General features: G+C 47.3%; 1 protein-coding gene across 3 annotated transcripts in view; it reads left to right on the top strand.

Annotated features, from left to right (window-relative positions):
- The window catches only part of LOC138768714 (potassium channel subfamily T member 2-like), a 138,266-nt gene that overhangs the window by 20,391 nt on the left and 90,699 nt on the right, over nucleotides 1–27,176 (top strand). The window contains exon 1 of one of the 3 annotated variants that reach the window (XM_069946679.1): nucleotides 25,094–25,126. The exons of the other annotated variants lie outside the window; for them this stretch is intronic. Within the exon in view, the coding sequence (XP_069802780.1) occupies nucleotides 25,116–25,126 (11 nt within the window). The 5' untranslated portion in view covers nucleotides 25,094–25,115. Of the gene's footprint in view, nucleotides 1–25,093; nucleotides 25,127–27,176 lie in introns of those variants that run through there. 3 annotated transcript variants of the gene reach the window in all.

The raw sequence follows: 27,176 nt of genomic DNA, 5'->3' as shown, positions 1-27,176 counted from the left end.
TGCACAGTGCTGCTGAAATATAATACTAATATAAGAAAATAATGCTATTCACTGCTCAAACCTCTATACAGTATCAAACTAACTTATATAATGCCGCCATTCACTTCTCACCAAGCCTCTATTCAGTATACAAGCAATCTTACCATATCATAACCATGTAATGCTACCATTCATTGTTGTCACGGCCGCGGCGGCGTCCCATGCTCCGGGCCGCCGCCGCGACCTCCCCCCATCTCATGCAGCTGCCGGGGTCCCGGTGCAGGGACCCGGCGCTGCTACACGTTCGGCCCCGGGGGGCGCCTCACCTCTCCACGCTCCTGTCTCTCGCTGTGCCGGCCGGCGCGCGCGTCCCCGCCTCCTAGGGCGCGCGCGCGCCGGCTGTCTCAGATTTAAAGGGGCAGTGCGCTCCTAATTGGTAGTTGCACCAATCACTCCCCTATAAATCCCAGCATGCCCTGTCCCCTGTGTTGGAGCCTCTACATGCTTCCCATAGCGTTTGGCCCAGCTCCCTGTTGTTCCTGTGTCCTGTCCGTTACCTGGTCCCTAGTCCCTGTTCCTGAGTCCTGTCCGTTACCTGGTCCCTTGTCCCTGTTCCTGGTTCCTGTTCCCCTGTCACTCCACCTGTTCCTGTGTCCAGCCAGTCACGTGCTCTCTCATCTGCAGACTATTGCCTGTACCATCTCCTGCCACGCCTCGCCTGCCGACACCAGCAACCAAGCCAGGGGTAGCGACCTGGGGGTCGCCTGCCGCAGCAAGTCCATCCCGCCTTGCGGCGGGCTCTGGTGAAAACCAGCGGCCCCTTAGACTCCGCTCCCTGGTGAGGTTTGTGCCATCGCTGGTGCCGGTCCAGTGGATCCACTACTCCGGGCGTTACAGTAGGCTCCAACCATGGATCCCGGCGAGGTGCCTGATATCCGCGAGGTAGCCCGAGTGGTCGCCCTACAAGCTCAACAGATTCAGCAACAGTCACAGCTGATTCAACAACTGACTGCAGCCGTTCAACAGCATACCACAGCTCAGCAGTCATCACCTCCAGCAGCCTCTTCAAAACTACGACTGGCTCTCCCAAGTAAATATGGAGGTGACCCCAAGTTGTGCAGAGGGTTCCTGACCCAATGCACTATGTACATCGAACTTTTAAGCAGTCAGTTTGCCACCGAGCGCTCTAAAGTGGCTTTCATTATCAGCCTATTGGAGGGAAGAGCTCTGGCCTGGGCCACGCCACTATGGGACCGTAATGATCCGGTTGCTGCCAATTTTCGAATCTTCCTGGACGAGTTCCGCTCTGTCTTTGAGGAACCTGCCCGTGCATCTTCGGCTGAGACTGCTCTCCTCAATTTATCCCAAGGGACTTCCTCCGTTGGTGACTACGCCATCCAGTTCCGCACCCTGGCTGCGGAACTAGACTGGAATGAGACCGCGCTGATTGCCACCTTTAAAAAGGGCCTGTCCAGCCAAGTGAAGGATGTGCTCGCTGCCCGGGATCTGCCTACCTCCTTGAACGATCTTATTCTACTGGCTACCAGAGTCTACACCAGGTTTTCCGAGAGAGAGGAGGAGGTCCGGCAAGGACGGCGTCTGAGTCTGCCCCGTCGCCATCCTCGGCTGGCACCGGTGTTCCAGAATCCTGTTGCTCCTATGTCCCAGTCGCTTCCAGAGGTTCCTATGCAGGTGGAACGTGTTCGCCTGACGACTGATGAGAGGAACCGTCGACTGGACCAGAATCTCTGCCTCTATTGCGGTGGCGCGGATCACTATCGGCAGAGATGTCCCCAACGCCCTCAGCGTCCGGGAAACGCCCGCACCTAGGTCCGGTGGGAGAGGCCTCCCTAGGTGTGAATGCCACCTCTCCAAGGTTGACTATGCCCGTCTCCATCCAGACACCCTCTGGGCAAGTTTTCCAGACTACTGCCCTCATCGACTCTGGCTCTGCTGGCAGTTTCATCTCTGCTTCGTTGGTCCAAAGATGGCGGCTACCCGTGATCCAGCTAGCCCAACCCCGGTCTATCTCTTCGGTTACGGGGGAGGTTCTTACCGAAGCGGTGTACAGCCAGACGGCACCCCTAGTCCTCCAGGTGGGAGCCTTACATCAGGAGAAGATCTCCTTCTATGTCTTGCGCCATTCCTCTTCCAATCTCCTGCTGGGGCTTCCTTGGCTGCAAATCCATACCCCTAAGCTGGACTGGAGAACTGGGGAGGTTCTCAGCTGGGGTCAGGACTGTCATAACCGGTGTCTGAGATCTCCTCAACCCAAGTGCTCTACAAGGTCACCTGCTTGTGTCAAGCCTCTATCCGGGCTACCGGAGGACTACCAAGACTTTGTCGATGTTTTCTCGGCCAAGGAGGCGGACTCACTACCACCTCATCGGGCCTATGATTGCCCTATAGACCTCCTTCCTGGGGCTTCTCCTCCACGTGGTCGAGTATACCCTCTCTCTGTGCCCGAGACTGAGGCCATGTCCTCCTACATCCAGGAGAACTTACAAAAGGGCTTCATCCGCAAATCCACGTCTCCAGCTGGCGCCGGATTTTTCTTTGTTCAGAAGAAGGACGGTTCCCTCCGCCCATGCATAGACTATCGGGGTTTAAATAAGGTGACCGTTAAAAACCGCTATCCTCTTCCGCTTATTCCGGAACTATTCGACCGTCTTCGTGGAGCAAAGATCTTCTCCAAGCTGGATCTCAGGGGAGCGTATAACTTGGTCCGAATTCGTAAGGGAGACGAATGGAAGACCGCTTTCAACACCAGGGATGGGCACTACGAATATCTGGTCATGCCATTCGGCCTATGCAATGCACCAGCGGTCTTCCAGGAATTCGTGAACGATATCTTCCGAGACCTCCTCTATGTCTGCGTCATTGTTTATTTGGACGACATTTTGGTCTTCTCCCCGGACCAGCAGACTCATGTGGCACAAGTGCGTCAGATTCTACGAAGACTACGGGCCAATCATCTATACGCCAAGCTTGAGAAGTGTGTTTTCCATCAGCGCAGTCTTCCATTTCTTGGCTATATCGTCTCCGATCAGGGCCTACAAATGGATCCAGCCAAGCTCGCAGCTGTCCTTCAATGGCCACGCCCGGTGGGACTTAGAGCTATCCAACGTTTCCTGGGCTTCGCCAACTATTACCGGCAATTCATCCCTCACTTCTCTACCCTGGTCGCACCCATTGTGGCTCTCACTAAAAAGAAGGCGGACCCCAGACGTTGGCCTCCAGAGGCCGAACAAGCCTTCAATAGCCTCAAGTCTGCCTTTGCCTCCGCTCCTGCCCTAGTCCGCCCGGATGTCTCCAGGCCGTTTTCTCTCGAGGTCGATGCTTCTTCTGTGGGCGCAGGAGCCGTTCTCTCGCAAAGGGACACATCAGGCAAGACCAGAACCTGTGGGTTCTTCTCTAAGACTTTCTCCCCTGCCGAGAGGAACTATACCATTGGGGACCGTGAACTCCTGGCCATTAAGTTGGCATTGGAGGAGTGGCGTCATCTATTAGAGGGGGCTAAACACCCGGTTAACATCTACACGGACCACAAGAACCTCCTCTACCTCCAATCGGCTCAACGCCTCAATCCCAGGCAGGCTCGGTGGTCCCTCTTCTTCTCTCGGTTCAACTATACCATCCACTTCCGTCCAGCCGAGAAGAATCTAAAGGCCGATGCATTATCCCGAGCATCCGATGTCATGGGGCAAGAGGAATCTCCTCGTCACATAATACCTCCCGACCGCCTAGTACCAGTTGCCACTTCCGCTCTGCAGAGTCTGCCTCCCGGGAAGACTTATGTGCGCCCCGCACTCCGTAAACGCATCTTGAAGTGGGGGCATTCCTCTTTGGTAGCCGGGCATCCAGGAGCCCAAAAGACCGGGCAATTGATCTCCCGTCACTACTGGTGGCCCAATCTACTCCAGGATGTCAAGGATTTTGTGGCTTCCTGTGCAGTCTGTGCCAGGAATAAATCTCCCCGTCTAAGACCTGCCGGCCTACTATTGCCCTTGCCAGTCCCGGATCATCCCTGGCACCACATTGGGATGGATTTCATCACTGACCTACCTCCATCTGCGGGCAATACACTTATTTGGGTGGTGACGGACCGCTTTTCTAAAATGGCTCACTTCGTGGCCCTTCCTGGTCTGCCCTCTGCTCCTCGTCTGGCTCAGTTGTTCTTCCGACACATCTTTCGCCTGCATGGACTTCCTCTTCACATTGTGTCCGACCGAGGCTCTCAATTTGTCTCTAAATTTTGGCGTGCCCTATGCTCGCAACTCCAAGTGAAGCTGGACTTCTCATCGGCCTATCATCCTCAAACCAACGGGCAAGTGGAGAGAGTCAATCAGATTCTGGGCAACTACCTACGCCATTTTGTTTCAAGCCGCCAAGACAACTGGTCCGATCTACTCCCATGGGCAGAATTCTCTTATAACCACTTGGACTCGACTTCCACAGGCAAGTCCCCTTTCTATGTGGTCTACGGGCATCATCCTCGTCCTCCTCTGCCTCTCTCTCCATCCTCTGAAGTCCCAGCCGTGGAGGAGTTGTTATCTGACCTGCAATCGATCTGGGAACAAACTCGACAGTCCTTACTCAAAGCCTCTGAACGCATGAAGGACCAGGCTGATAAGAAGAGGAGACCTGCCACGAATTTTCTCCCAGGTGACAAAGTCTGGCTCTCGGCCAAATATGTCAGACTCAAGATCCCCAGCTACAAGTTGGGCCCTCGATTCCTCGGTCCTTTCTCGGTGCTAAGACGCATCAACCCTGTCACCTACAAACTCCGCCTACCCCCCACTATGCGGATTCCGAACTCCTTCCATGTTTCCCTCTTAAAACCAGTGGTCCTGAACCGGTTCTCCGATAGATCTTCGTTCTCTGCTCCTCAAGCCGTCTCTGACGACGTCTACGCTGTTAAGGACATTCTGGCCATGAAGACTGTCAGAGGGAGAAGGTTCTTCCTGGTGGACTGGAAAGGATTTGGTCCTGAGGAGAGGTCCTGGGAACCCGAGGCTAACATCCTGGACCAAGATCTCATCAAAGGGTTCCTGCAGGTTAGAAAGAGGGGGAGGCCAAAGGGGGGGGGTACTGTCACGGCCGCGGCGGCGTCCCATGCTCCGGGCCGCCGCCGCGACCTCCCCCCATCTCATGCAGCTGCCGGGGTCCCGGTGCAGGGACCCGGCGCTGCTACACGTTCGGCCCCGGGGGGCGCCTCACCTCTCCACGCTCCTGTCTCTCGCTGTGCCGGCCGGCGCGCGCGTCCCCGCCTCCTAGGGCGCGCGCGCGCCGGCTGTCTCAGATTTAAAGGGGCAGTGCGCTCCTAATTGGTAGTTGCACCAATCACTCCCCTATAAATCCCAGCATGCCCTGTCCCCTGTGTTGGAGCCTCTACATGCTTCCCATAGCGTTTGGCCCAGCTCCCTGTTGTTCCTGTGTCCTGTCCGTTACCTGGTCCCTAGTCCCTGTTCCTGAGTCCTGTCCGTTACCTGGTCCCTTGTCCCTGTTCCTGGTTCCTGTTCCCCTGTCACTCCACCTGTTCCTGTGTCCAGCCAGTCACGTGCTCTCTCATCTGCAGACTATTGCCTGTACCATCTCCTGCCACGCCTCGCCTGCCGACACCAGCAACCAAGCCAGGGGTAGCGACCTGGGGGTCGCCTGCCGCAGCAAGTCCATCCCGCCTTGCGGCGGGCTCTGGTGAAAACCAGCGGCCCCTTAGACTCCGCTCCCTGGTGAGGTTTGTGCCATCGCTGGTGCCGGTCCAGTGGATCCACTACTCCGGGCGTTACAATTGTCCTGTGTACTGTATCCAAATAAACCATATACTGCCAAATCATGCCTAAATGTCTGTATACTATCCTTATAATACTACCATACCATGCCCATGCTAATTGTTTACCGGTCAAGCCTGCAGTTCCTGGTGGTTCAGGGCAGTGAAAGATTACATACAGTCTAAAGTTTAAAGGGGTTCTTCACAGGGAAAACATTGTTTTTGGATCAACTGGTGTTTTAAAGTTATACAGATTTGTAATTTACTTCTATGTAATTATCTCCAGTCTTCCAGTACTTATCAGTTGATGTATGTCCTGCAGGAAGTGGTGTATTCTTTCCAGTCTGACACAGTGCTCTCTGTTGCCACCTCTGTCCATGTCAGGAACTGTCCAGAGTAGTAGCAAATCCCTATAGAAAACCTTTCCTGCTCTACGGATATGCTCTATAACCCATGGCTCCCAGACTGTTTCAAACTTGGCAAACCCACCAATATATTCAAGACCTCCCATATGTCTAATGTGTATGGGGGGGCTTCCTGGCTCTCCCCTGATGATGCTGTCAGGGGAGAAACAGGTTGGGCATGCTGGATTTTCACAGTTGTTGCCAGAAGTGTCCGTCAGAGGCTTCCCCCTCCTCTGTCCACTCAAAACACCAAATGCTTGGATGAGCCGACTCCCTGTCTTATTCTGACCCTAAAAGTGATAGGTGACCCTGTTGGGTATCACAGCCTCTGTCAAGCACTTCCTCCTCCAGTCATACATCAAACAGGCTACCGTCATAGCGAAACTGATTATATAGAGAAAAATAGATTGTGGATAAGGGATAAGTGTTTTAGTCACCAAGTAGAATTTTTTGGCGTTTTTTTTTTTTTCTTTTTGCTTAATACAAAGTTGCATGAAGGCGGTTTTGTGTATAAATGGTAAGTTGTGTTTTTCTATGCGGCATGCTGTGAGCTTTCTCAAAAATTGTAGCTTTTGGCAGTGTAGTGGGAGTTTGAGGTGTGCTTTATGTATTTTTAACACATGTGCGTATGACGGCAAGAAATTGCTTTGCCTGTGATTTCTCTTAAAGTGACTCTGTACCCACTTTTGTCCCCCCCCCCAACTCCTTATACCTTCTTGCAGTTCTTTCAGATGGTATCTTTGTCCACGCTTGTTGTTCTTTCCTGAGGGCGAAAATAAGACTTTAGTTGAGCCGCAGCCATGCCCTAGGGGGCGTGGCCTAGAGCGCTCGTGCCCAAGGCCAGCACCGCCCTTGTGGTGGTGTTTTCAGCCTCCCCCTGCCTCCCGTACTGCCCTCTGTCCACCGCACAGTTCTCTGTGTAATTGCCTGCGCCACCTCCTGACCCTCCCGGCGCCGATGCAATGACGTAGCAGCGTCCCCGCCCTGTGTTCCTGACGCTTACGGCCTTCCCCGCCTCTCCTGCCTGTCACCCCCCCTCTCCCCGCATAGCATGCTGCCTCCGCTACAGGATCCAGGAATCAGCTGCTTTGCCTTTCTTTCTTATTGGTGAATTGGTAACAGATAGTACTTTCTCCCTGTCTTTCTTATTGGTTTGGTCTCAGATAGTACTGCCTCCCTGTCTTTCTCTCTTATTGGTGTGGTCACAGATAGTACTGCCTCCCTGTCTTTCTCTCTTATTGGTTTGGTCACAGATAGTACTGCCTCCCTGTCTTTCTGTCTTATTGGTGTGGTCACAGATAGTGCTGCCTCCCTGTCTTTCTCTCTTAGTGATGTGGTCACAGATAGTACTGTCTCCCTGTCTTTCTTACTGGTTTTTATTCCTAGATAGTACTGCCTCCCTTTCTTTCTCTCTTATTGGTGTGGTCACAGATAGTACTGTCTCCCTGTCTTTCTTACTGGTTTTTATTCCCAGATAGTACTGCCTCCCTGTCTTTCTCTCTTATTGGTGTGGTCACAGATAGTGCTGCCTCCCTGTTTTTCTCTCTTAGTGATGTGGTTGCAGATAGTGCTGCCTCCCTTTCTTGCTCTCTTATTGGTGTGGTCACAGATAGTACTGCCTCCCTGTCTTTCTGTCTTATTGGTGTGGTCACAGATAGTACTGCCTCCCTGTCTTTCTTTCTTAGTGATATGGTAACAGATAGTACTGCCTCCCTGTCTTTCTCTCTTAGTGATGTGTTAACAGATAGTACTGCCTTCCTGTGTTTCTCTCTTATTGTTGTGGTCACAGATAGTACTGCCTCCCTGTCTTTCTCTCTTATTGGTTTGGTCACAGATAGTACTGCCTCCCTGTCTTTCTGTCTTATTGGTGTGGTCACAGATAGTGCTGCCTCCCTGTCTTTCTCTCTTAGTGATGTGGTCACAGATAGTACTGTCTCCCTGTCTTTCTTACTGGTTTTTATTCCTAGATAGTACTGCCTCCCTTTCTTTCTCTCTTATTGGTGTGGTCACAGATAGTACTGTCTCCCTGTCTTTCTTACTGGTTTTTATTCCCAGATAGTACTGCCTCCCTGTCTTTCTCTCTTATTGGTGTGGTCACAGATAGTGCTGCCTCCCTGTTTTTCTCTCTTAGTGATGTGGTTACAGATAGTGCTGCCTCCCTTTCTTGCTCTCTTATTGGTGTGGTCACAGATAGTACTGCCTCCCTGTCTTGCTCTCTTATTGGTGTGGTCACAGATAGTGCTGCCTCCCTGTCTTGCTCTCTTATTGGTGTGGTCACAGATAGTGCTGCCTCCCTGTCTTTCTTACTGGTTTTTATTCCCAGATAGTACTGCCTCCCTGTCTTTCTCTCTTAGTAATGTGGTCACAGATAATACTGCCTCTCTCAGTTAATGGTGTAGTCACTACATCTCACTTAGTTAAGATAGTTATTTTTTTCCTAGGTCTGCCATGTAACAGACAGTAAATATTTTCGGCGACTCCTCTCCAGACACGCTGATGTTTAGCGTGTTCCCAGAAACTCATAAACCCCAAGCTGTGTGCTTTAGATTTCTCTGATAGCTTGTCGTAAGGAAGATAGATGGAGAAGGGGCCATAGAGTGACGCAGGATCAATTCCAGCTCCGCGGGGCTTCGTGTTTTTGACACTCTGAGTAAAGCGTGATTTGAAGTCGCACTGTTCAGACTAGTCAACAGCGATGCAGAGTTGTTTGCCCAGCCATCACCCCGTGTCACCTCACCATGTCAGGATCCCTCAGGGCCAGAAAGGAATTAACACCCTGCAAGAGGCAAACTGGATTATCAAACAAAGGGGTCACCATGCCCGATCCGAGTGACGGAGTCCATTTAGAGAGTACTTTGTCCATATGATTCGCAAATGAGGCACCAAAACTTAATGGTTACATTCTCATTAGCTGGCGCTGTTCCTTTACTGTTTCTAAAACGGTAACAGGAGAATAAGGGTTCTATTAGACAAAGCGATTTTTAACAATTACAGATTAGCGATAGCAAACGAGAGCTACCGGAAATCGTTCCCCATATTGGGCTATGTTCACACAACGTAAGTTCCGTGGGAATCACGGCCGTTGTTACAACGATTTTTTGAACGATAATCATCCTCTGTAATGAGTTTCTTAATATAGGAACCAGTTTTAGGCCCCTGTTTACTTCACAAGCCTTCACTTGGCCTATGTTACTTCACACTGGTCCATACTTGTCTCTTACTTCCTGCTGTCTATCCGGCAACAAGACCCTAAAAATTATCGGAAGCTATCCAACATGGTGGCACTACTGGAACTATGCTTCCCATGAGCCGGCCTGTCCCATATGCTCTACTTCTGAACTCCTCACATTTAGATTGTATAAAGTTTTTTTTACCAGAAAGTAGAAGTTTTTGTTTATAAGTAATGTGCATGAAGGCGGTTTTGTGTATAAATGGTAAGTTGTGTTTTTATATATGTGGCATGCTGTGCACTTTTTAAAAAAATTGTAGCTTTTGGCAGTGTAGTGGGTGTTTAAGGTGTGCATTATGTATTTTAACACATGTGCGTATGATGGCCAGATATTGCTTTGCCTGTGTTTCCTGATAAGGGTGCGTTCACACGTACAGGTTCTGCAGCAGATTATCTCTCAGGTAATGGTATAGTCACAGATAGTACTGCCTCTTTATATCTCCCAGATAATAGTATAGCCACAGATAGTGCTGCCCCCTGTATCTCTCACATATAGTATAGTCACAGATAGTACTACCTCCCTGTATCTCTGTTAGTTGTGTGGTCACAGATACTACTGCCTCTCTGTAACTCTCAGTTCTATGGTCACAGATAGTACTGCCTCCCTGTATCTCTCAGTTGTGTGGTCACAGATAGTACTGCCTCCCTCTATCTCTTAGTTAATTGTGTGGTCACAGATAGTACCGCCTCCCTGTAGCTCTCAGTTGTGTGGTCACAGAAAGTACTGCCTCCCTGTATCTCTCAGTTGTGTGGTCACAGATAGTATTGCCTCCCTGTATCTCTCAGTTGTGTGGTCACAGATAGTACTGCCTCCCTGTATCTCTCAGTTAATTGTGTGGTCACAGATCATACTGCCTCCCTGTATCTCTCAGTTGTGTGGTCACAGATAGTATTGCCTCCCTGTATCTCTCAGTTGTGTGGTCACAGATAGTACTGCCTCCCTCTATGTCTTAGTTAATTGTGTGGTCACAGATAGTACCGCCTCCCTGTAGCTCTCAGTTAATTGTGTGGTCACAGATAGTACCGCCTCCCTGTATCTCTCAGTTAATTGTGTGGTCACAGATCATACTGCCTTCCTGTATCTCTCAGTTGTGTGGTCACAGATAGTACTGCCTCCCTGTATCTCCCAGTTGTGTGGTCACAGATTGTACTGCCTCCCTGTATCTCTCAGTTGTGTGGTCACAGATCGTACTGCCTCTCTGTAGCTCTTAGTTTTATGGTCACAGATACTACTGCCTCCCTGTGTCTCTGTTCTATAGTCACAGATAGTACTGCCTCCCTGTATCTCTCAGTTCTATGGTCACAGATAGTACTGCCTCCCTGTATCTCTCAGCTGTGTGGTCACAGAAAGTACTGCCTCCCTGTATCTCTCAGTTGTGTGGTCACAGATAGTACTGCCTCCCTGTGTCTCTCAGTTGTGTGGTCACAGATAGTACTGCCTCCCTCTATCTTTCAGTTAATTGTGTGGTCACAGATAGTACGGCCTCTCTTTATCTCTCAGTTGTATGGTCACAGATAGTACTGCCTCCCTGTATCTCTCAGCTGTGTGGTCACAGAAAGTACTTCCTCCCTGTATCTCTCAGTTGTGTGGTCACAGATAGTACTGCCTCTCTGTATCTCTCAGTTGTGTGGTCACAGATAGTACTGCCTCTCTGTATCTCTCAGTTGTGTGGTCACAGATAGTACTGCCTCCCTGTATCTCTCAGTTGTGTGGTTACAGATAGTACTGCCTCCCTGTATCTCTCAGTTGTGTGGTCACAGAAAGTACTGCCTCCCTGTATCTCTTAGTTAGTTGTGTGGTCACAGTTAGTACTGCCTCCCTGTATCTCTCAGCTGTGTGGTCACAGATAGTACTGCCTCTCTGTATCTCTCAGTTGTGTGGTCACAGATAGTACTGCCTCTCTGTATCTCTCAGTTGTGTGGTCACAGATAGTACTGCCTCTCTGTATCTCTCAGCTGTGTGGTCACAGACAGTACTGCCTCCCTGTATCTCTTAGTTAGTTGTGTGGTCACAGATAGTACTGCCTCCCTCTATCTCTCAGATGCGTGGTCATGGATAGTACTGCCTCCCTTTATCTCTCAGTCAATTGTGTGGTCACAGATAGTGCTGCCTCCCTTAAATTTTATGGTGTAAACCTTCAAAAATTGCATCTTTAATCTTAAGAGTCACATTGATGAGTTAATGCCTGGTCATGATATCTATGCCCTTGGCTTCCAATGCCACTTACTGTTAGGATGTATTATTGTCCCTGGCAATCACAGGGTCGGCTGAGGTCAATGTGATGGCTGTAATATAAAGTTTTATACATCTGTATTAGCAGTTTGTCATTGGGCATAAGCATAGGTGTCACCTGACTTGTTTTGTTGTCCACAAGGCGTTCTATATGAATACTGCAATTGTCACACACAGCCGTCCATAAGGCTATAACCGCTGGTGAGACGGACAAGGCCGGCGTAGCCTTCAGAGCTGTAACGCAATGCATAAAAACAGCTAGTTATTGTATTTGGAGAAATGTCATTTCCTTGCAGAAGGTCAGGGGCTCTTAAGAGACTGTGCGGAGAATGATCCATTGCAGTACCATGTTCTTCAAGGGGAACAATAAATGTTATCCATACATATTTATAGGCATGCTTCCCTGAGGACCGAAAATAACCGGCATCAATAGTGAGCAGGCGGCCATCTTGGGAAAATAATTGCTTACCTTTAAGTATTTAGTTATTAAAGCTCTGACCCCTATAAGGGTATTTTAAAAAGTCCCCCCCCTACCCCACTACCAGACCTACATTGAGATTTACGGATTTACGTTAAATCAAGCTTATGGCCCTTTAGCTGTGGCAAAACTACATGTCCCATCAAGCCTGTACAGCCAAAGCTTCAGGGACAACATTAGGAGAGATAGGAGGGGGATGCAGCTGCAGTTCTCTGTCTCTTGATCTTTCTTGGCTTGTAAGAGTCCATTCCCTGAAGAGGAGATTAGGGGGCGTTAAAGCTGATCATACAAATTACATATATGTTCATCAAACCGGACCATTTCCTAGTGTCAGGACTATGGCCGGTGAAGTTGAAGGTCTTGTGTCCTGCCTGCCTCAGGTGGCGCTCTCCATTGTATTAGGCCTTACATGGTGTACACCTACATAGAGGAATACAGATAAACCCCCTAGAGGATAAATAATGATCAGAAAGGGATAGACGTCCTATGAAAGCTTCAGCTTGGCCTTCATTCAAGACAGATGTTTCTCCTGTCGAGAGGGCAAAATGTCCTTCACGATGGCTTGACGCCCAGACGGTCGCCTTGTCCTTTCTTAAAGGCTACATGTTCATATTCCTAAAATAAAACCCTTTAAACCAGAGCAGGAATGAGAATGGTAAGAAATTATTGAAGGAATACACAATGATGACCTATCCCCAGGATCGGTGGGGTCAGTGTCGGACTGGCCCACCAGAGGAACGGAGAATCCTCCGGTGACCCCCCAGCTTTAGAACTTGCACTGACTGACAAGTTGTTTCTCATTGGTTCTTCATTGGTGGGCCCCCAGGTTTATTTCCACTCGTGGGCCCCAGATACCCCAGTCCGACACTGGGTGGGGTCATGACCCTGGGGGCATCTACTAATCGGCAGAATGAAGTAAAAATGGCGTCCAATATTGATGAGCTCATACCCATTTACGTGAATGGAAATGGATGTACAGCCATACCTCTGTGTACACTAACAGGGGTGATAGCAACATAGTCATGCTGGCCCAGGAGGACCCCAATGATCACACACTGCAGACAAATCTGCTGACCCCAAATCTGCGATGCTAAAACAGTTGTCCTCCATTCTCGGCATTTGCTGGGGTACATTCGGTTGGACCACCACTGACTAACTAGTTATTTCCAACAACATCCCAGACCCCTATGATCATTGAATTTTCACGAACTCTCTTGCACACAGCTCCATCGCAGGAAATTTACAACTTTCTGACTCTAATATTTTTTTGTACCAATTTTGTATAATTTTCTCTAGTTATACAAATAGCTGCTTTCAAAATTCTGCTGGTTGCCCTTGGTAACAGACAACAATTTGATTCTATCCGTTGTCCCACATGAATGTGACCAAAAAGCTGAACTCACACAATAGACTGCTTTTTAGCAACCAGGTATGAATAGAAATTTATCAAACATGGTGTAAAGTGAAACTGGTCCAGTTGCCCCTAGCAACCAATCAGATTCCACCTTTCATTTTCCAAAGAGTCACGGTCCTCTTCTCCTGGGCGGCATCTGGTGACAATGACATCAGAGCCAGGGGGCGGTCCCGGTCTTCTTCCTCCTCGGCGTCTTCATAGAGAGTGAATGGGGCGGAAAAGGCTGCTGGTGCACATGCGCACCAGCAGCCTTTTCATTGGCTGGAACGCATCACATGGCTTCCAGCTTGCTCAGCCCTGATTGGCTGAGGTTGCTGGAAGCCATGTGATGCGCTCCAGCCAATGAAAAGGCTGCCGGTGCGCAAGCGCACTGGCAGCCTTTTCCATTCCCTGGACCCGGAAGTCAGAGACATCGCTGGACGGCGGACGCAGGTGACGGTGAGGCGGACGGCGGGCGAATGGAGTGGCGATCGTCACCAGAGGGATGGTGAGTATGGTGTCTGTTGGGTTTTTTTTTAGGGGGTCCCGCGGGAGTTGTCCTTTAATATTTGTTAGGTTTTAAAGGGGTATTCCCCTCAGGTAAAGTACATGATGAATCACCCCCCTCCTGGAGACTAACAATTCCTTCCAGACATGTCATTATCTTTTCAATCTCCTTCCACCAGTTCTGAGCCTGCTGCTTTCTGCAAAACACACAGAAATCCGGTGTGAGCTGTTCTCTCCGTCTCCCCCTCTCTCCCTTCTAAGACATCTCATGTAAACAGTGTCCGTGGCAGGCTGTCTCTGCACTCTAATCAATGTCGGACTGGCCCACCAGAGTACCAGAGAATCCTCCGGTGGGCCCCTAGCTTTAGAACCTGCACTAACACTGACTGACATGTTGTTTCTCACTAGTTCTTCATTGGTGGGTCCCCAGGATCATTTCCTCTGGTGGGCCCCAGAAGCCCCAGTCCGACACTGACTCTAATGCTGGGAGGATTAATCACAGTGAGGTCATCAGCGACTTGACCTCAGATTAACCCTCCCAGTATTACAAAGTGCAAAAACAGCCGGCCAGAAACACTGTTTACACGAGCTGTTTAGGAAAAGAGCAGGGAGGAGGGGAAGATGGAGTGAATAGCTCATACACAGTTTTCTGTGTCTTTAGCAGAAAGCAGCAGCTCAGAACTGGGGCAAGAAGACTATAAAGAAAATGACATGTATGGAAGTAATTGTTAATCTCCAGGAGAAGGGATGATTCACCGTGTATTTGAGTGGAATACTCCTTTAAAAAAAGCTCTGCCCCCAATTACCCTTCTGGATTTACCAAGAGGTGCACAGCTCTTGCCCCTGGCTCAGGTCTAGCACAAAAATCTTTTCCTACTCCAGAAGAGGTGTAGGTTTATGCCATGGTTTACACCATGCTAAAAAAAAAATCGGTGCCTTTTCCGTGGCGTACTATTTCTTTGATAAGCTGGAAATCCCTCTTTTCGTTCCCCTTTCCTGGTCATAGGACATGTTGCTCGTGGGACCCTCATGATCAGTTGTGATCTATAGGTAAACATTGAAGCAAGTATTCCATTTCCCTACACTGCCTCCACAGGACAAAAGGAGTATTACACATTTCAAATTGATATCAGTGGACTATATCTGCAATGCATGGACTTGCTTGCTCCTACAGACTCTCTTTCTAGATACCTTTCCTTTTGGCAGTCCCGAGAAGGCAGCCTAAGGGCCCTATTCCACCGGACGATTATCGTTTGCATAATCGTTAACGATTAACGATCTCAAACGACCGCTATTGCGAAAGACCTGAAAACGTTCGGTCGTTCCATGAAATGCAGTTAACGATTAACGACCGAACGAGAAATCGTTGATCGCTTTATAAGACCTGGACCTATTTTTATCGTTGCTCGTTCGCAAATCGTTCGCATTGAATAAGACATCGTTCGGTCGTTCGCAATAGATACGAACGCAATAGCGAATAAATAGCGAAGAGAAACGATCGCAATTACGATCATAAGTAACGATTATCGTTCCATGGAAATGACCGAACGTTTTCAGGTCTTTCGCAATAGCGGTCGTTTGAGATCGTTAATCGTTAACGATTATGCAAACGATAATCGTCCGGTGGAATAGGGCCCTTAGTCAGAGAACCATTGTAAACAGTTCGTAAAGGATTAGCTGCTTTCTTCCAAAACGGCGCCATACCTGTCCACAGGTTGTATGTGGTATTACAACTCAGACCTATTTACTTAAGCGGAGTTGCAATACCATTTACAACCCACGGACAGGTGTAGCACTATTTTTGGATTAGAGTAGTCGCGGTCTTCAAAGTTGGACACAGAAGTGAGCAGGCGGTCTTCGGGGACGATGCCCGGTCATCCTCTGTTCAGGTGGCTCCTCTGTACCTGGTTGCTCCTGTGATTATCTCTTATCAACATACAGAGCGGAAATCAATATTAGCGGCTGCTGCCAGCAAGGTAATAAATTCAGGACGGAGGAAAGCAGCCAAGAGGGTTTCCATGGAAATGCTGGGCTTAGCATCCCAGAGAGACCCTGATATCAGTGTAATTCTGGTTTTTACTGCCAGGCTGATTGACACAGACAGCTTGGAAAAGACTTACTAAGGTATGCACCGCCTGGAGCCTCATAAATCCCCTGCCAGCCACGCCGGGGTCAATTGCAACCAATGCAGCTCATTAGGAAGGTGTCCCAATAGAGTCTGGGGGGATACAGTGGATTTAGGAGCCGCCAGGAGTTTTTTTTTAATGAATTTTTATTTTACGGGAAAATTCACAATTCAATAATGTTTTTTTTAAAGCAGTTTCTTACATGACTGTGCTGCAGTGTAAAGCATGGGGGACAGGGCAATAGCCTGCAGACTAACCACCTGGTGGCATAGGGTAAACACCAGATCCCAATAGACAATGTAGTGTGGGTTACCAGTGGCTAAAAAAATGTAGGGAGATATAGACTATAGGTGGCAGTATTATAGTAGTTATATTATTGTGTATAGGGGGCAGTATTATAGTAGTTATATTCTTGTATATAGGAGCAGTATTATAGTAGTTATATTCTTGTATATAGGAGCAGTATTATAGCAGTTATATTCTTGTATATAGGAGCAGTATTATAGTAGTTATATTCTTGTATATAGGAGCAGTATTATAGTAGTTATATTCTTGTATATAGGAGCAGTATTATAGTAGTTATATTATTGTGTATAGGGGCAGTATTATAGTAGTTATATTCTTGTATATAGGAGCAGTATTATAGTAGTTATATTCTTGTATATAGGTGTCAGTATTATAGTAGTTATATTATTGTGTATAGGGGGCAGTATTATAGTAGTTATATTCTTGCAGGTGCAGGTGCACCTGGTTGACAAAGGGGGTGTGTCCCCGAAACGGCCGTCCCAGGACGCGTCTGCACCTAATCCCTTCCCCTCCCCACTTTCCGTGGACCTAATAAAGTCATAAAGCTGCAAATCACGGGTGAGTGCTACTTCATACTTCTTCCACAACACAATAGTACGCCTCCTCTCTGTTGTCTGCACCCCCTTACAGCAATTGCAGGTCATGGACAGTATCTTGCTGCTTTGTCTCATTGGACTCCAGTTTAAGTGGTGTAGTGTTTGGTGTGGTGCAGGTCTCTACTACTAACTACAGCATTATAGTAGTTATATTCCTGTATATAGGAGCAGTATTATAGTAGTTATATTCCTGTATATAGGAGCAGTATTATAGTAGTTATATTCTTGTACATAGGAGCAGTATTATAGTAGTTATCGAACTGGAGAGAATGGAACCGCTGCACATCCCATCTATGGCTGATACTAATGCCGCTAGGCCTATATTAAAAATCAACACCAGAGTGTCTGTATATGAATTGATCAAGCCATATTGCCCCGTGTACCACCGCGCAGGTCCTCTGGTCCACACGGGTCCCTACGCTAACTCCACACCGTGTCGGTCAGCGACCGCCAACCCCACAAAGCGTGCACGTGCAGGGAAGGGAGGCCATGGAACGGCCCTGCAACCCCAATGTCACAGGACCAGACCCAAAAAGCCCCACCAAAACCCAGCCAGCACCACCGGCGGGGAAGGCTGCCCCCAAACGACACAAGTATGGATATGGTATTACACTTACCATTGCTGCTCTCACAGAATGGGGAAGACATAGGGTCCCATTCTGTTTGCTGCAGCTATGGTGAGTGTAATACCTTATCCAGACTTGTGCTGCTTGGGGGCGACCTTCTCCGCCGGCGGTGCTGGCCGGGTTCTGGTGTGGTGTTTTTGGGTCTGGTCCTGTGACATTGGGGTTGCAGGGCCGTTCCATGGCCTCCCTTCCCTGCATGTGCACGCTTTGCGGGGTTGGCGGTCGCTGACCGACACGGTGTGGAGTTAGCGTAGGGACCCGTGTGGACCAGAGGACCTGCGCGGTGGTACACGGGGCAATATGGCTTGATCAATTCATATACAGACACTCTGGTGTTGATTTTTAATATAGGCCTAGCGGCATTAGTATCAGCCATAGATGGGATGTGCAGCGGTTCCACTCTCTCCAGTTCGTATATTATAGTAGTTATATTCCTGTATATAGGAGCAGTATTATAGTAGTTATATTCTTGTATATAGGGGCAGTATTATAGTAGTTATATTCTTGTATATAGGAGGCAGCATTATAGTAGTTATATTCCTGTATATAGGAGCAGTATTGTAGTAGTTATATTCTTGTATATAGGGGCAGTATTATAGTAGTTATATTCTTGTATATAGGAGCAGTATTATAGTAGTTATATTCCTGTATATAGCAGCAGTATTATAGTAGTTCTCAGAAACTAAGACACGCTTTCAGTTTATGTGTTTCCCATCATTCGACATTTTACCACTTTTTCTTTATATCATGAGAATGTAGAGCTGTGATAATGAGCCAAAACTGTTCTAATGAATTCTACATTGAACATAATGTTCCACAAGAGCTTCGGATAGAAGAAGTCTAAATGTTTCATTATTGGTAATGAAAGATGTTTCACATCTTTTCTATTCGGTATTTTCTATAGAGTGACTATATAGCAAACGAATAAAATGCCAGATCCTAACAAGAATATAACTAGAGCAATACGCCCCCCAGTGTAAAAAAACATAGCTACTATATTAGAGTACATACAGTAGAAACAGTATTACAAAAGTTTTTTCCTTATAGACAGAAGCAGTATTAGAGTAGTTATATTCTTGTATATAGGGGGCAGTATTATAGTAGTTATAGTCTTGTATATAGGAGCAGTATTATAGTAGTTATAGTCTTGTATACAGGAGCAGTATTATAGTAGTTATAGTCTTCTATATAGGGGCAGTATTATAGTAGTTATGCGGTTCAGGGAAGAAACAGAGTGCTGCACCTCACACCTATGGCTGATACTAGTGCCCCTAGGCTAAATAAAAAACACATCAGAATTTTGTGTATGAATTGATCAAGCCATACTGCCCCATGTACCTCGTGCCGGTATCTGATACACATGGGTCCCTACACTAAGTCCACACCGTGCCAGTCAGTGGCCACCAACCCCGCAGGCGTGCACAGCCAGGGAACGGGGGCCATGGGACAGCCCTGCGACCCCCATGCCACAGGACCAGACCCAAAAACACCACACCAGAACCCGGCCAGCACCGCCGGCGGCGAAGGTCGCCCCCAAGCAACACAAGTCTGGATAAGATATTACACTCACCATAGCTGCAGCAAACAGAATGGGAAAAAACAGGAGGGATTAAAACCATGTGCACTCAGGTGTCTCCTGCTAATTGCGGTCATGTGGGTCTCACCAGGAGGAGTGCAAAACACGGAGAAAAGAGAGAAACAAAATGCGGTTCAGGGAAGAAACAGAGTGCTGCACCTCACACCTATGGCTGATACTAGTGCCCCTAGGCTAAATAAAAAACACATCAGAATTTTGTGTATGAATTGATCATGTAAAGCATGGGGGACAGGGCAATAGCCTGCAGACTAACCACCTGGTGGCATAGGGTAAACACCAGATCCCAATAGACAATGTAGTGTGGGTTACCAGTGGCTAAAAAAATGTAGGGAGATATAGACTATAGGTGGCAGTATTATAGTAGTTATATTCTTGTATATAGGAGCAGTATTATAGTAGTTATATTCTTGTATATAGGAGCAGTATTATAGTAGTTATATTATTGTGTATAGGGGGCAGTATTATAGTAGTTATATTCTTGTATATAGGAGAAGTATTATAGTAGTTATATTCTTGTATATAGGAGCAGTATTATAGTAGTTATATTCTTGTATATAGGGAGCAGTATTATAGTAGTTATATTCCTGTATATAGGAGCAGTATTATAGTAGTTATATTCTTGTATATAGGGGGCAGTATTATAGTAGTTATATTCTTGTATATAGGAGCAGTATTATAGTAGTTATATTCTTGTATATAGAAGCAGTATTATAGTAGTTATATTCTTGTATATAGGAGCAGTATTATAGTAGTTATATTCCAGTATATAGGGGGCAGTATTATAGTAGTTATATTCTTGTACATAGGAGCAGTATTATAGTAGTTATATTCTTGTATATTGGGGCAGTATTAGGCTATGTTCACACTGTGTACGAATCCGTCCGTAGTGCGAACCGCGAATATACGGACGTAGTTTTGAGGTTGATGCGTTTGCTTGAGAGTATACGATATACGCCCACACAGTGCACACTTCGTATGAGCTTAAGGGCTGGATCGTATACGGCGCCATGAAAAATGAACAAGACCATTGTTTGAGGACGGAAATATTAAAAGTCACGGCCGTGGATTTCCATGCGGTCCCGTACGAAGTACTTATTTCAGACAAATTGAACTTGATTTTTCAATCCAAAAGGTTCTGTGTGGTTTACAGGGCTGGGCGAAGAATTCCAAGTAAATGACCTGATTCAGATCGCTTCGAAACAAGCTAGGGAAGCATAACTCTACTACAGGCGTATGTTCGCGGTTCGTACGCATCCAGCCGCATGTCGATTTTTCGCACCCCCATAGTTTCAGCCGCACATGTACGGCAGCGTAAGACCTGTGTACGGATTCGTACGCAGTGTGAACATAGCCTTATAGTAGTTATATTCTTGTATATAGGGAGCAGTATTATAGTAGTTATATTCTTGTATATAGTGGGAAAGTATTATAGTAGTTATATTCTTGTATATAGGGGCAGTATTATAGTAGTTATATTCTTGTATATAGGAGCAGTATTATAGTACTTATCCGACATGGAGAGAAAGGAGCTGCAGCACATCGCATCTATGGCTGATACTAATGCCGCTAGGCTATGTTTAAAAACCAACGCCAGGATTTTGGTATATAATTTGATTAAACCATATTGCCCCGTGTACCAACGTGCTGGTCTCCTGGTTCACACGGGTCCCTACACTAACTCCACACCGTGTCGGTCAGCGACTGCCACCCCCGCAAAGCGTGCACATGCAGGGAAGGGAGGCCATGGAGCGGCCCTGCAACCCCCATGTCACAGGACCAAACCCAAAGTGCCCCCCCAAAGTCCCAGCCAGCACCACCGGCGAGGAAGGCTGCCCCCAAACAACACAAGTATGGATATGGTATAGTACTTATATTCTTGTATATAGGGGGTAGTATTATAGTAGTTATAATCTTGTGTATAGGAGCAGTATTATAGTAGTTATATACTTGTATATAGGAGCAGTATTATAGTAGGTATATTCTTGTATATAGGGAGCAGTATTATAGTAGTTATGCGGTTCAGGGAAGAAACAGAGTGCTGCACCTCACACCTATGGCTGATACTAGTGCCCCTAGGCTAAATAAAAAACACATCAGAATTTTGTGTATGAATTGATCAAGCCATACTGCCCCATGTACCTCGTGCCGGTATCTGATACACATGGGTCCCTACACTAAGTCCACACCGTGCCAGTCAGTGGCCACCAACCCCGCAGGCGTGCACAGTCAGGGAACGGGGGCCATGGGACGGCCCTGCGACCCCCATGTCACAGGACCAGACCCAAAAACACCACACCAGAACCCGGCCAGCACCGCCGACGGAGAAGGTCGCCCCCAAACAGCACAAGTCTGGATGAGGTGTTGCACTCACCATAGCTGCTACAGACAGAATGGGAAAAAAACAGGAGGGATTAAAACCATGTGCACTCAGGTGTCTCCTGCTAATTGCGGTCATCTGGGTCTCACCAGGAGGAGTGCAAAACACGGAGAAAAGAGAGAAACAAAATGCGGTTCAGGGAAGAAAAAGAGTGCTGCACCTCACACCTATGGCTGATACTAGTGCCCCTAGGCTAAATAAAAAACACATCAGAATTTTGTGTATGAATTGATCAAGCCATACTGCCCCATGTACCTCGTGCCGGTATCTGATACACATGGGTCCCTACACTAAGTCCACACCGTGCCAGTCAGTGGCCACCAACCCCGCAGGCACGCACAGTCGGGGAACGGGGGCCATGGGACGGCCCTGCGACCCCCATGTCACAGGACCAGACCCAAAAACACCACACCAGAACCCGGCCACACCGCCGACGGAGAAGGTGCGTGCCTGCGGGGTTGGTGGCCACTGACTGGCACGGTGTGGACTTAGTGTAGGGACCCATGTGTATCAGGAGACACCTGAGTGCACATGGTTTTAATCCCTCCTGTTTTTTCCCCATTCTGTTTGCCACAGCTATGGTGAGTGCAACACCTCATCCAGACTTGTGCTGTTTGGGGGCGACCTTCTCCGCCGGCGGTGCTGGCCGGGTTCTGGTGTGGTGTTTTTGGGTCTGGTCCTGTGACATGGGGGTCGCAGGGCCGTCCCATGGCCCCCGTTCCCCGACTGTGCGTGCCTGCGGGTTTGGTGGCCACTGACTGGCACGGTGTGGACTTAGTGTAGGGACCCATGTGTATCAGATACCGGCACGAGGTACATGGGGCAGTATGGCTTGATCAATTCATACACAAAATTCTGATGTGTTTTTTATTTAGCCTAGGGGCACTAGTATCAGCCATAGGTGTGAGGTGCAGCACTCTTTTTCTTCCCTGAACCGCATTATAGTAGTTATATTCCTGTATATAGGAGCAGTATTATAGTAGTTATATTTTTGTATATAGGAGCAGTATTATAGTAGTTATATTCTTGTATATAGGAGGCAGTATTATAGTAGTTATATTACTGTATATAGGGGGCAGTATTATAATAGTTATATTCTTGTACATAGGGGGCAGCATTATAGCCTTTCTGTGTTTTCAATCCACTCCCGGTTTTGGTTGCAAAATACTGAGCATTATTATAGTAATTGACATTAAATATGTGTGTTCATGTTAGGCTCATAGAAACATTTTGCTCTCTATCTTGCACAGTTGCAACATATACAGATTCTATGCTTGGCAGTCCAGATGGTCCTGCAGTTGTTTCTAGAAGTGGTGCTATAAGCTATTCTGTACATCACATATAATTGTTTAGAGTAAAATGTATGGCCCTGAATTCTGGCTCTGACAGTAGATAAAGTTCAGTATTTTAGATTTGGTGCAGTGAACTACATCCAATGTATATACAATAACCTTCCGTTCTACTACTATGAGAAGACTCTAGTACTAATTGCAGTGATGTTACAATGCTGCCCCCTGTATGCATGCAAGGTAAAGTTTTTATCAATAGTGCCGTCATATATATGCATTTTGTCGACAGCCCCAGCATGGTCGTGTAGGTGAGAGCTATGTCCGTGAATGCAGCAGATGCCTGGCTGCAGGTCGGATGTTCCACGTAGATAGTGGCGGCTCGGATAAGAAGTGAAAATTGTCCGTGCAGGATGTGTGCTTTGGCTTCTATTAAATCTGTTGTTTGTATAAGGCGTCAGGATCCACACGGGGGTGCGTGGGGCACTATCAGCGTGTCAGGCATCTGCGCTGTATTTACATAAACGTCTTATCTATGATTATCCGCAGACCGTGTTTGGGGAAACAGCTTTGTGCAGACGTGTCGCCGCTTCAGCTGTCATATGTGTATTCACATTGCAGCCAGAAAAACATTGGCTCCCTGATCAACATTAAGGCAGGCCTGACGTTCGGTCCTCTAGGAAAGATGAATTCCCCCCTGTTTTATCTGTAATGTCCGGCATGCTGGATGTCATTTATCTTTCCTAGAAATTCAATAAATTCCATTCCTTATATATTACTCTCTATATAGTTAGTGCATAATAAACCAGACCTACCTTATTTAGGAAATCCGGACGACCCCCTTATTCCTCTCTATCGAATCAGTTCTTATAGAGGGTCTTACCATTCAGGCTCTGGGAAAGCTGACTTTCTCTTTACGTCCACCATATTGGATGTCACAATCCCCCCCCCCCCCCAGAAACAGATACAACCAATGTTTCGTTCAGTTTCTGGAAAATCTGGATTACAACTAATATGGCAACCACTACGAGTCTTACAAGGGCTGTCACCTTGAGTTTCTGGACAGCTGTATCTGCTTCTGGAATACCTGGGTGACAACCAATATGGCTATTACAAAGTTGTCACAGTGATAGATTTCCCTTTCTCTTATCGGGATTTACTATTCAGGATTCTAGGAAAACTGATGACCCCCATGTGTAAAATTGTGTCAAAATATTTCTTAGTTCAGTGATTGGGAAAGCTAGGTAACAACTAATATGGCCGCCTTTGCAGCTCCTCCATTGGGTGTCACACTGATAGTGTCCATTGGGTGAAACTCAGCAGCTGAAAATGCCGCACGCTCTGGTTTGGACAAACCCGAGCAAGATTGAATTTCGCTCATCTGTAGGTATCACCCCATAACCAATGTGCCCACTAATATGGCTCCGAGCCATGAAGTCTTCCCAAGTGGCAACATCCGATGTTGCAGTGATACCAAAGCAGACGAGTGAGTCCTGGAAATTGGTGACAACTCTGGGCAGCCATGTTACCCAGCTTTCCTTGAAACAGATATTGCTAAGAAATCTCTGAACAGGGTTCTTAAAGGTGAAGTGCAATTTTATACATGTATTAGAGATGACATGGCCAGAGCGGCTCTCCGTCACTGTCATAGTTCCGCAGCGCCATCGCCGCACAATTCAGATGTCGCACAACTTGTTGAGTGCGGAGATGAGAGCCAGCAGCCTGCGCTTGGCCGTCTATTGTCTCATAACGTGATTTTCCACTCTCCCTATATTTAATTTAGAAAAGTAACAGGGCAGGCCTCCCGCGCACCAGCAGGCCCTTATCGCCATGGCAACCCCCCTCCATCCTAAGTGTCCCTGCTACGCTCTCAGTCATTCTAACGAGGTGACATCGTTAGGAGGAGGAAAAAAAAAACACAACGGAGCAGAGGCGATATAAACCTATTACATAACGGGGGAGGGAGTTAGACCTCAGACTATTTGCTAACAAGCTGCTAATTTTTTCCTTTTCGCTTCTTTTCGGCCTACTCATTTAGGCTTTTCTTTTACCGTAATACTTTTATTTAAGGGACGTAGTTTCTCAGTCGTAGATGGAGGGGGGAATCAGACCTGGGGCGAGATCTTCGGTCGCTTGAATAAGGTTGTGGGCGGGGCTTAAATGGCCGATCTAAAGTTTTTTGGCAGATACAATGGAGTCGGAGGCACCATGGACCCTGGGTAAGTAACATATACTTTTGTTCGTGCTCCCAAGCTGTTGAGCATTTACAACTCCCCAGGCTGCGGATGTGTTTGGCATGCTGGTATTTGTAGTTTCACAACAGCTTTGGACTTACCAGCTGTATTTACTCATTGTGTTAGTGTTAGGATTTTCTGAAAAACTACGAAATTCCTGGGAGTGCAGCCTCGGGCCTCATTCAGATCAGGTCTGATGCATGCTACTTTGTATTTATATTGTCCTTTTTAAGTCTTTGAGGTGGAGGTTGCAGTCTTATTTATTTAGGACTTTGACGATTTACGTTCATTGTTACTCAGGTCACGTAATAGACCGAATTTCAACAGACAACTTCCCTCCATGTGATAGCTTATGTGATTTCTAACTTTGAAAATCACTTAAATAACCAAAAATGATTCCTTACCCCAGAAAAACAGCTGTAAAATCATGACCACTAGATGTCTCCCTTCCCTGCAATCTACTGCCCACTGCCTGTTGTTAGGTCCATTCTGTCTCAAGTGACAGACAGCAAGACAGAACCTATGAAGTAGGAGCAGGGCTTAGCTTCTGCTACGTCAGAGTCTGGGCTGTGTACATGCAATATATGGGCCTGTGTGCCTCCTCCACAATGATCCATGCGCTGCCTAAAAGGTAAATCAAAGCTTCTCTCCGATCTTAGAAGCAGCAGTTTCAGTGCTTAGTGTAACTCCTTCCTTGCTGTAATGCTGCAGTATGTACACAGTGCTTCTTCCTGTATCTAATTACCCCTCCCTTTTAGTCTGGAAGCTCAGTGCTTGGTACAACCCTTCCTTGCTGTGCTGCTATCATATCTTTTCTATATGCTCACATAGCACCTCACAAAACCAGTCCATCAGTAACCCATTCTCCCTTCACATATCATATATTTTAATGTATTGTAAAAATCATCAGCCAAGTCCAGTGCCAGCATGTTCAGTCCAGTACACTTTCACCATCACTATGTAATGGCATAGTAGAGAGGAGTAGGTGCTCTGACTGGCCAGGCAACTAAGGTAAAAGAAGAACCAGTGTGTGTACTACTGGCAAACAGCTCTGCTTCGGCTGTGGACTATGGGGAGGGCTCAATAATGGCAGTGACAGCACTAAAATCACCCTGTCAGCACTTTTGTTATACGTTTGTAAAAATAAATGTATGGGGACCTGCCATATTACTAAATAAACTGTACCGCCAAACAAATATAGCATACTGTGTCCATAAATAATACCGGTCATAATAACATTACTAATATTCTATATAATGCCATAACTAGCGCTATAATGTATGCCCCCTAGAAGTGGAAGCACTAGGACCGTTGCTCATGCTGTATTCTGGCCTGGATAGGGTTGGAGCCCGGCCAAGAAAACAGGTGAATTGCTGGGGTGAGGGGGGGGGGGGGGGGGGGGGGGGGGGGGGGGGGTGGGGAAGGATGGGGGCCTAAGGAATCTCTGGTTGTATTGGCTGGACAGATTGCTGCTTGGCTGCTTTTCCGTTTAATATTGAGATAAATGACACAGTCGTAGATACTTGACAGAAATAAATACGCTGCGTGTAGGCGAAATGTCAGACACCATCGATTTTATAGGATTTGGGGTAAATCGCTGTCATGAGCAACAGCAAGGATAATCGCTGCCATGTCAGCCATCATCTGTATTTAAAGGGGACATTCCGCCTCACATTGTATGATGTGTCACATCAGCACGGGGCTGTGAGAGTCCAACCCCCCCCCCCCTCCGCCATAGACCTGTTTACACAGCTGCAGATTGTATGAATCCACTAAGAGCACTCTCACAGCATCCAAAACAGAAGAAATACTTGTGCTGTTGTGTATTTAGAGGGATTGATGCATTGTAACAGGACCTCTGGGTATTAATGAAAACAAATGGATAGGTCTTAGAGCTAGAATGAGTCTATTCACTGACAGCAAACAGAGATCTTAAACATGGGACGGAATAGATAAACAAAATGTGATACAATACACAATGACTAAGCGTCATACATAAACGTGGAATATCCGGCACATGGCTGTGGGGATCTAG

Source organism: Dendropsophus ebraccatus, chromosome 1 (assembly GCF_027789765.1).
Source record: "Dendropsophus ebraccatus isolate aDenEbr1 chromosome 1, aDenEbr1.pat, whole genome shotgun sequence".
In the NCBI taxonomy this organism is placed as follows: domain Eukaryota; kingdom Metazoa; phylum Chordata; class Amphibia; order Anura; family Hylidae; genus Dendropsophus; species Dendropsophus ebraccatus.
This window is presented reverse-complemented; position numbering and strand designations above follow the sequence as displayed.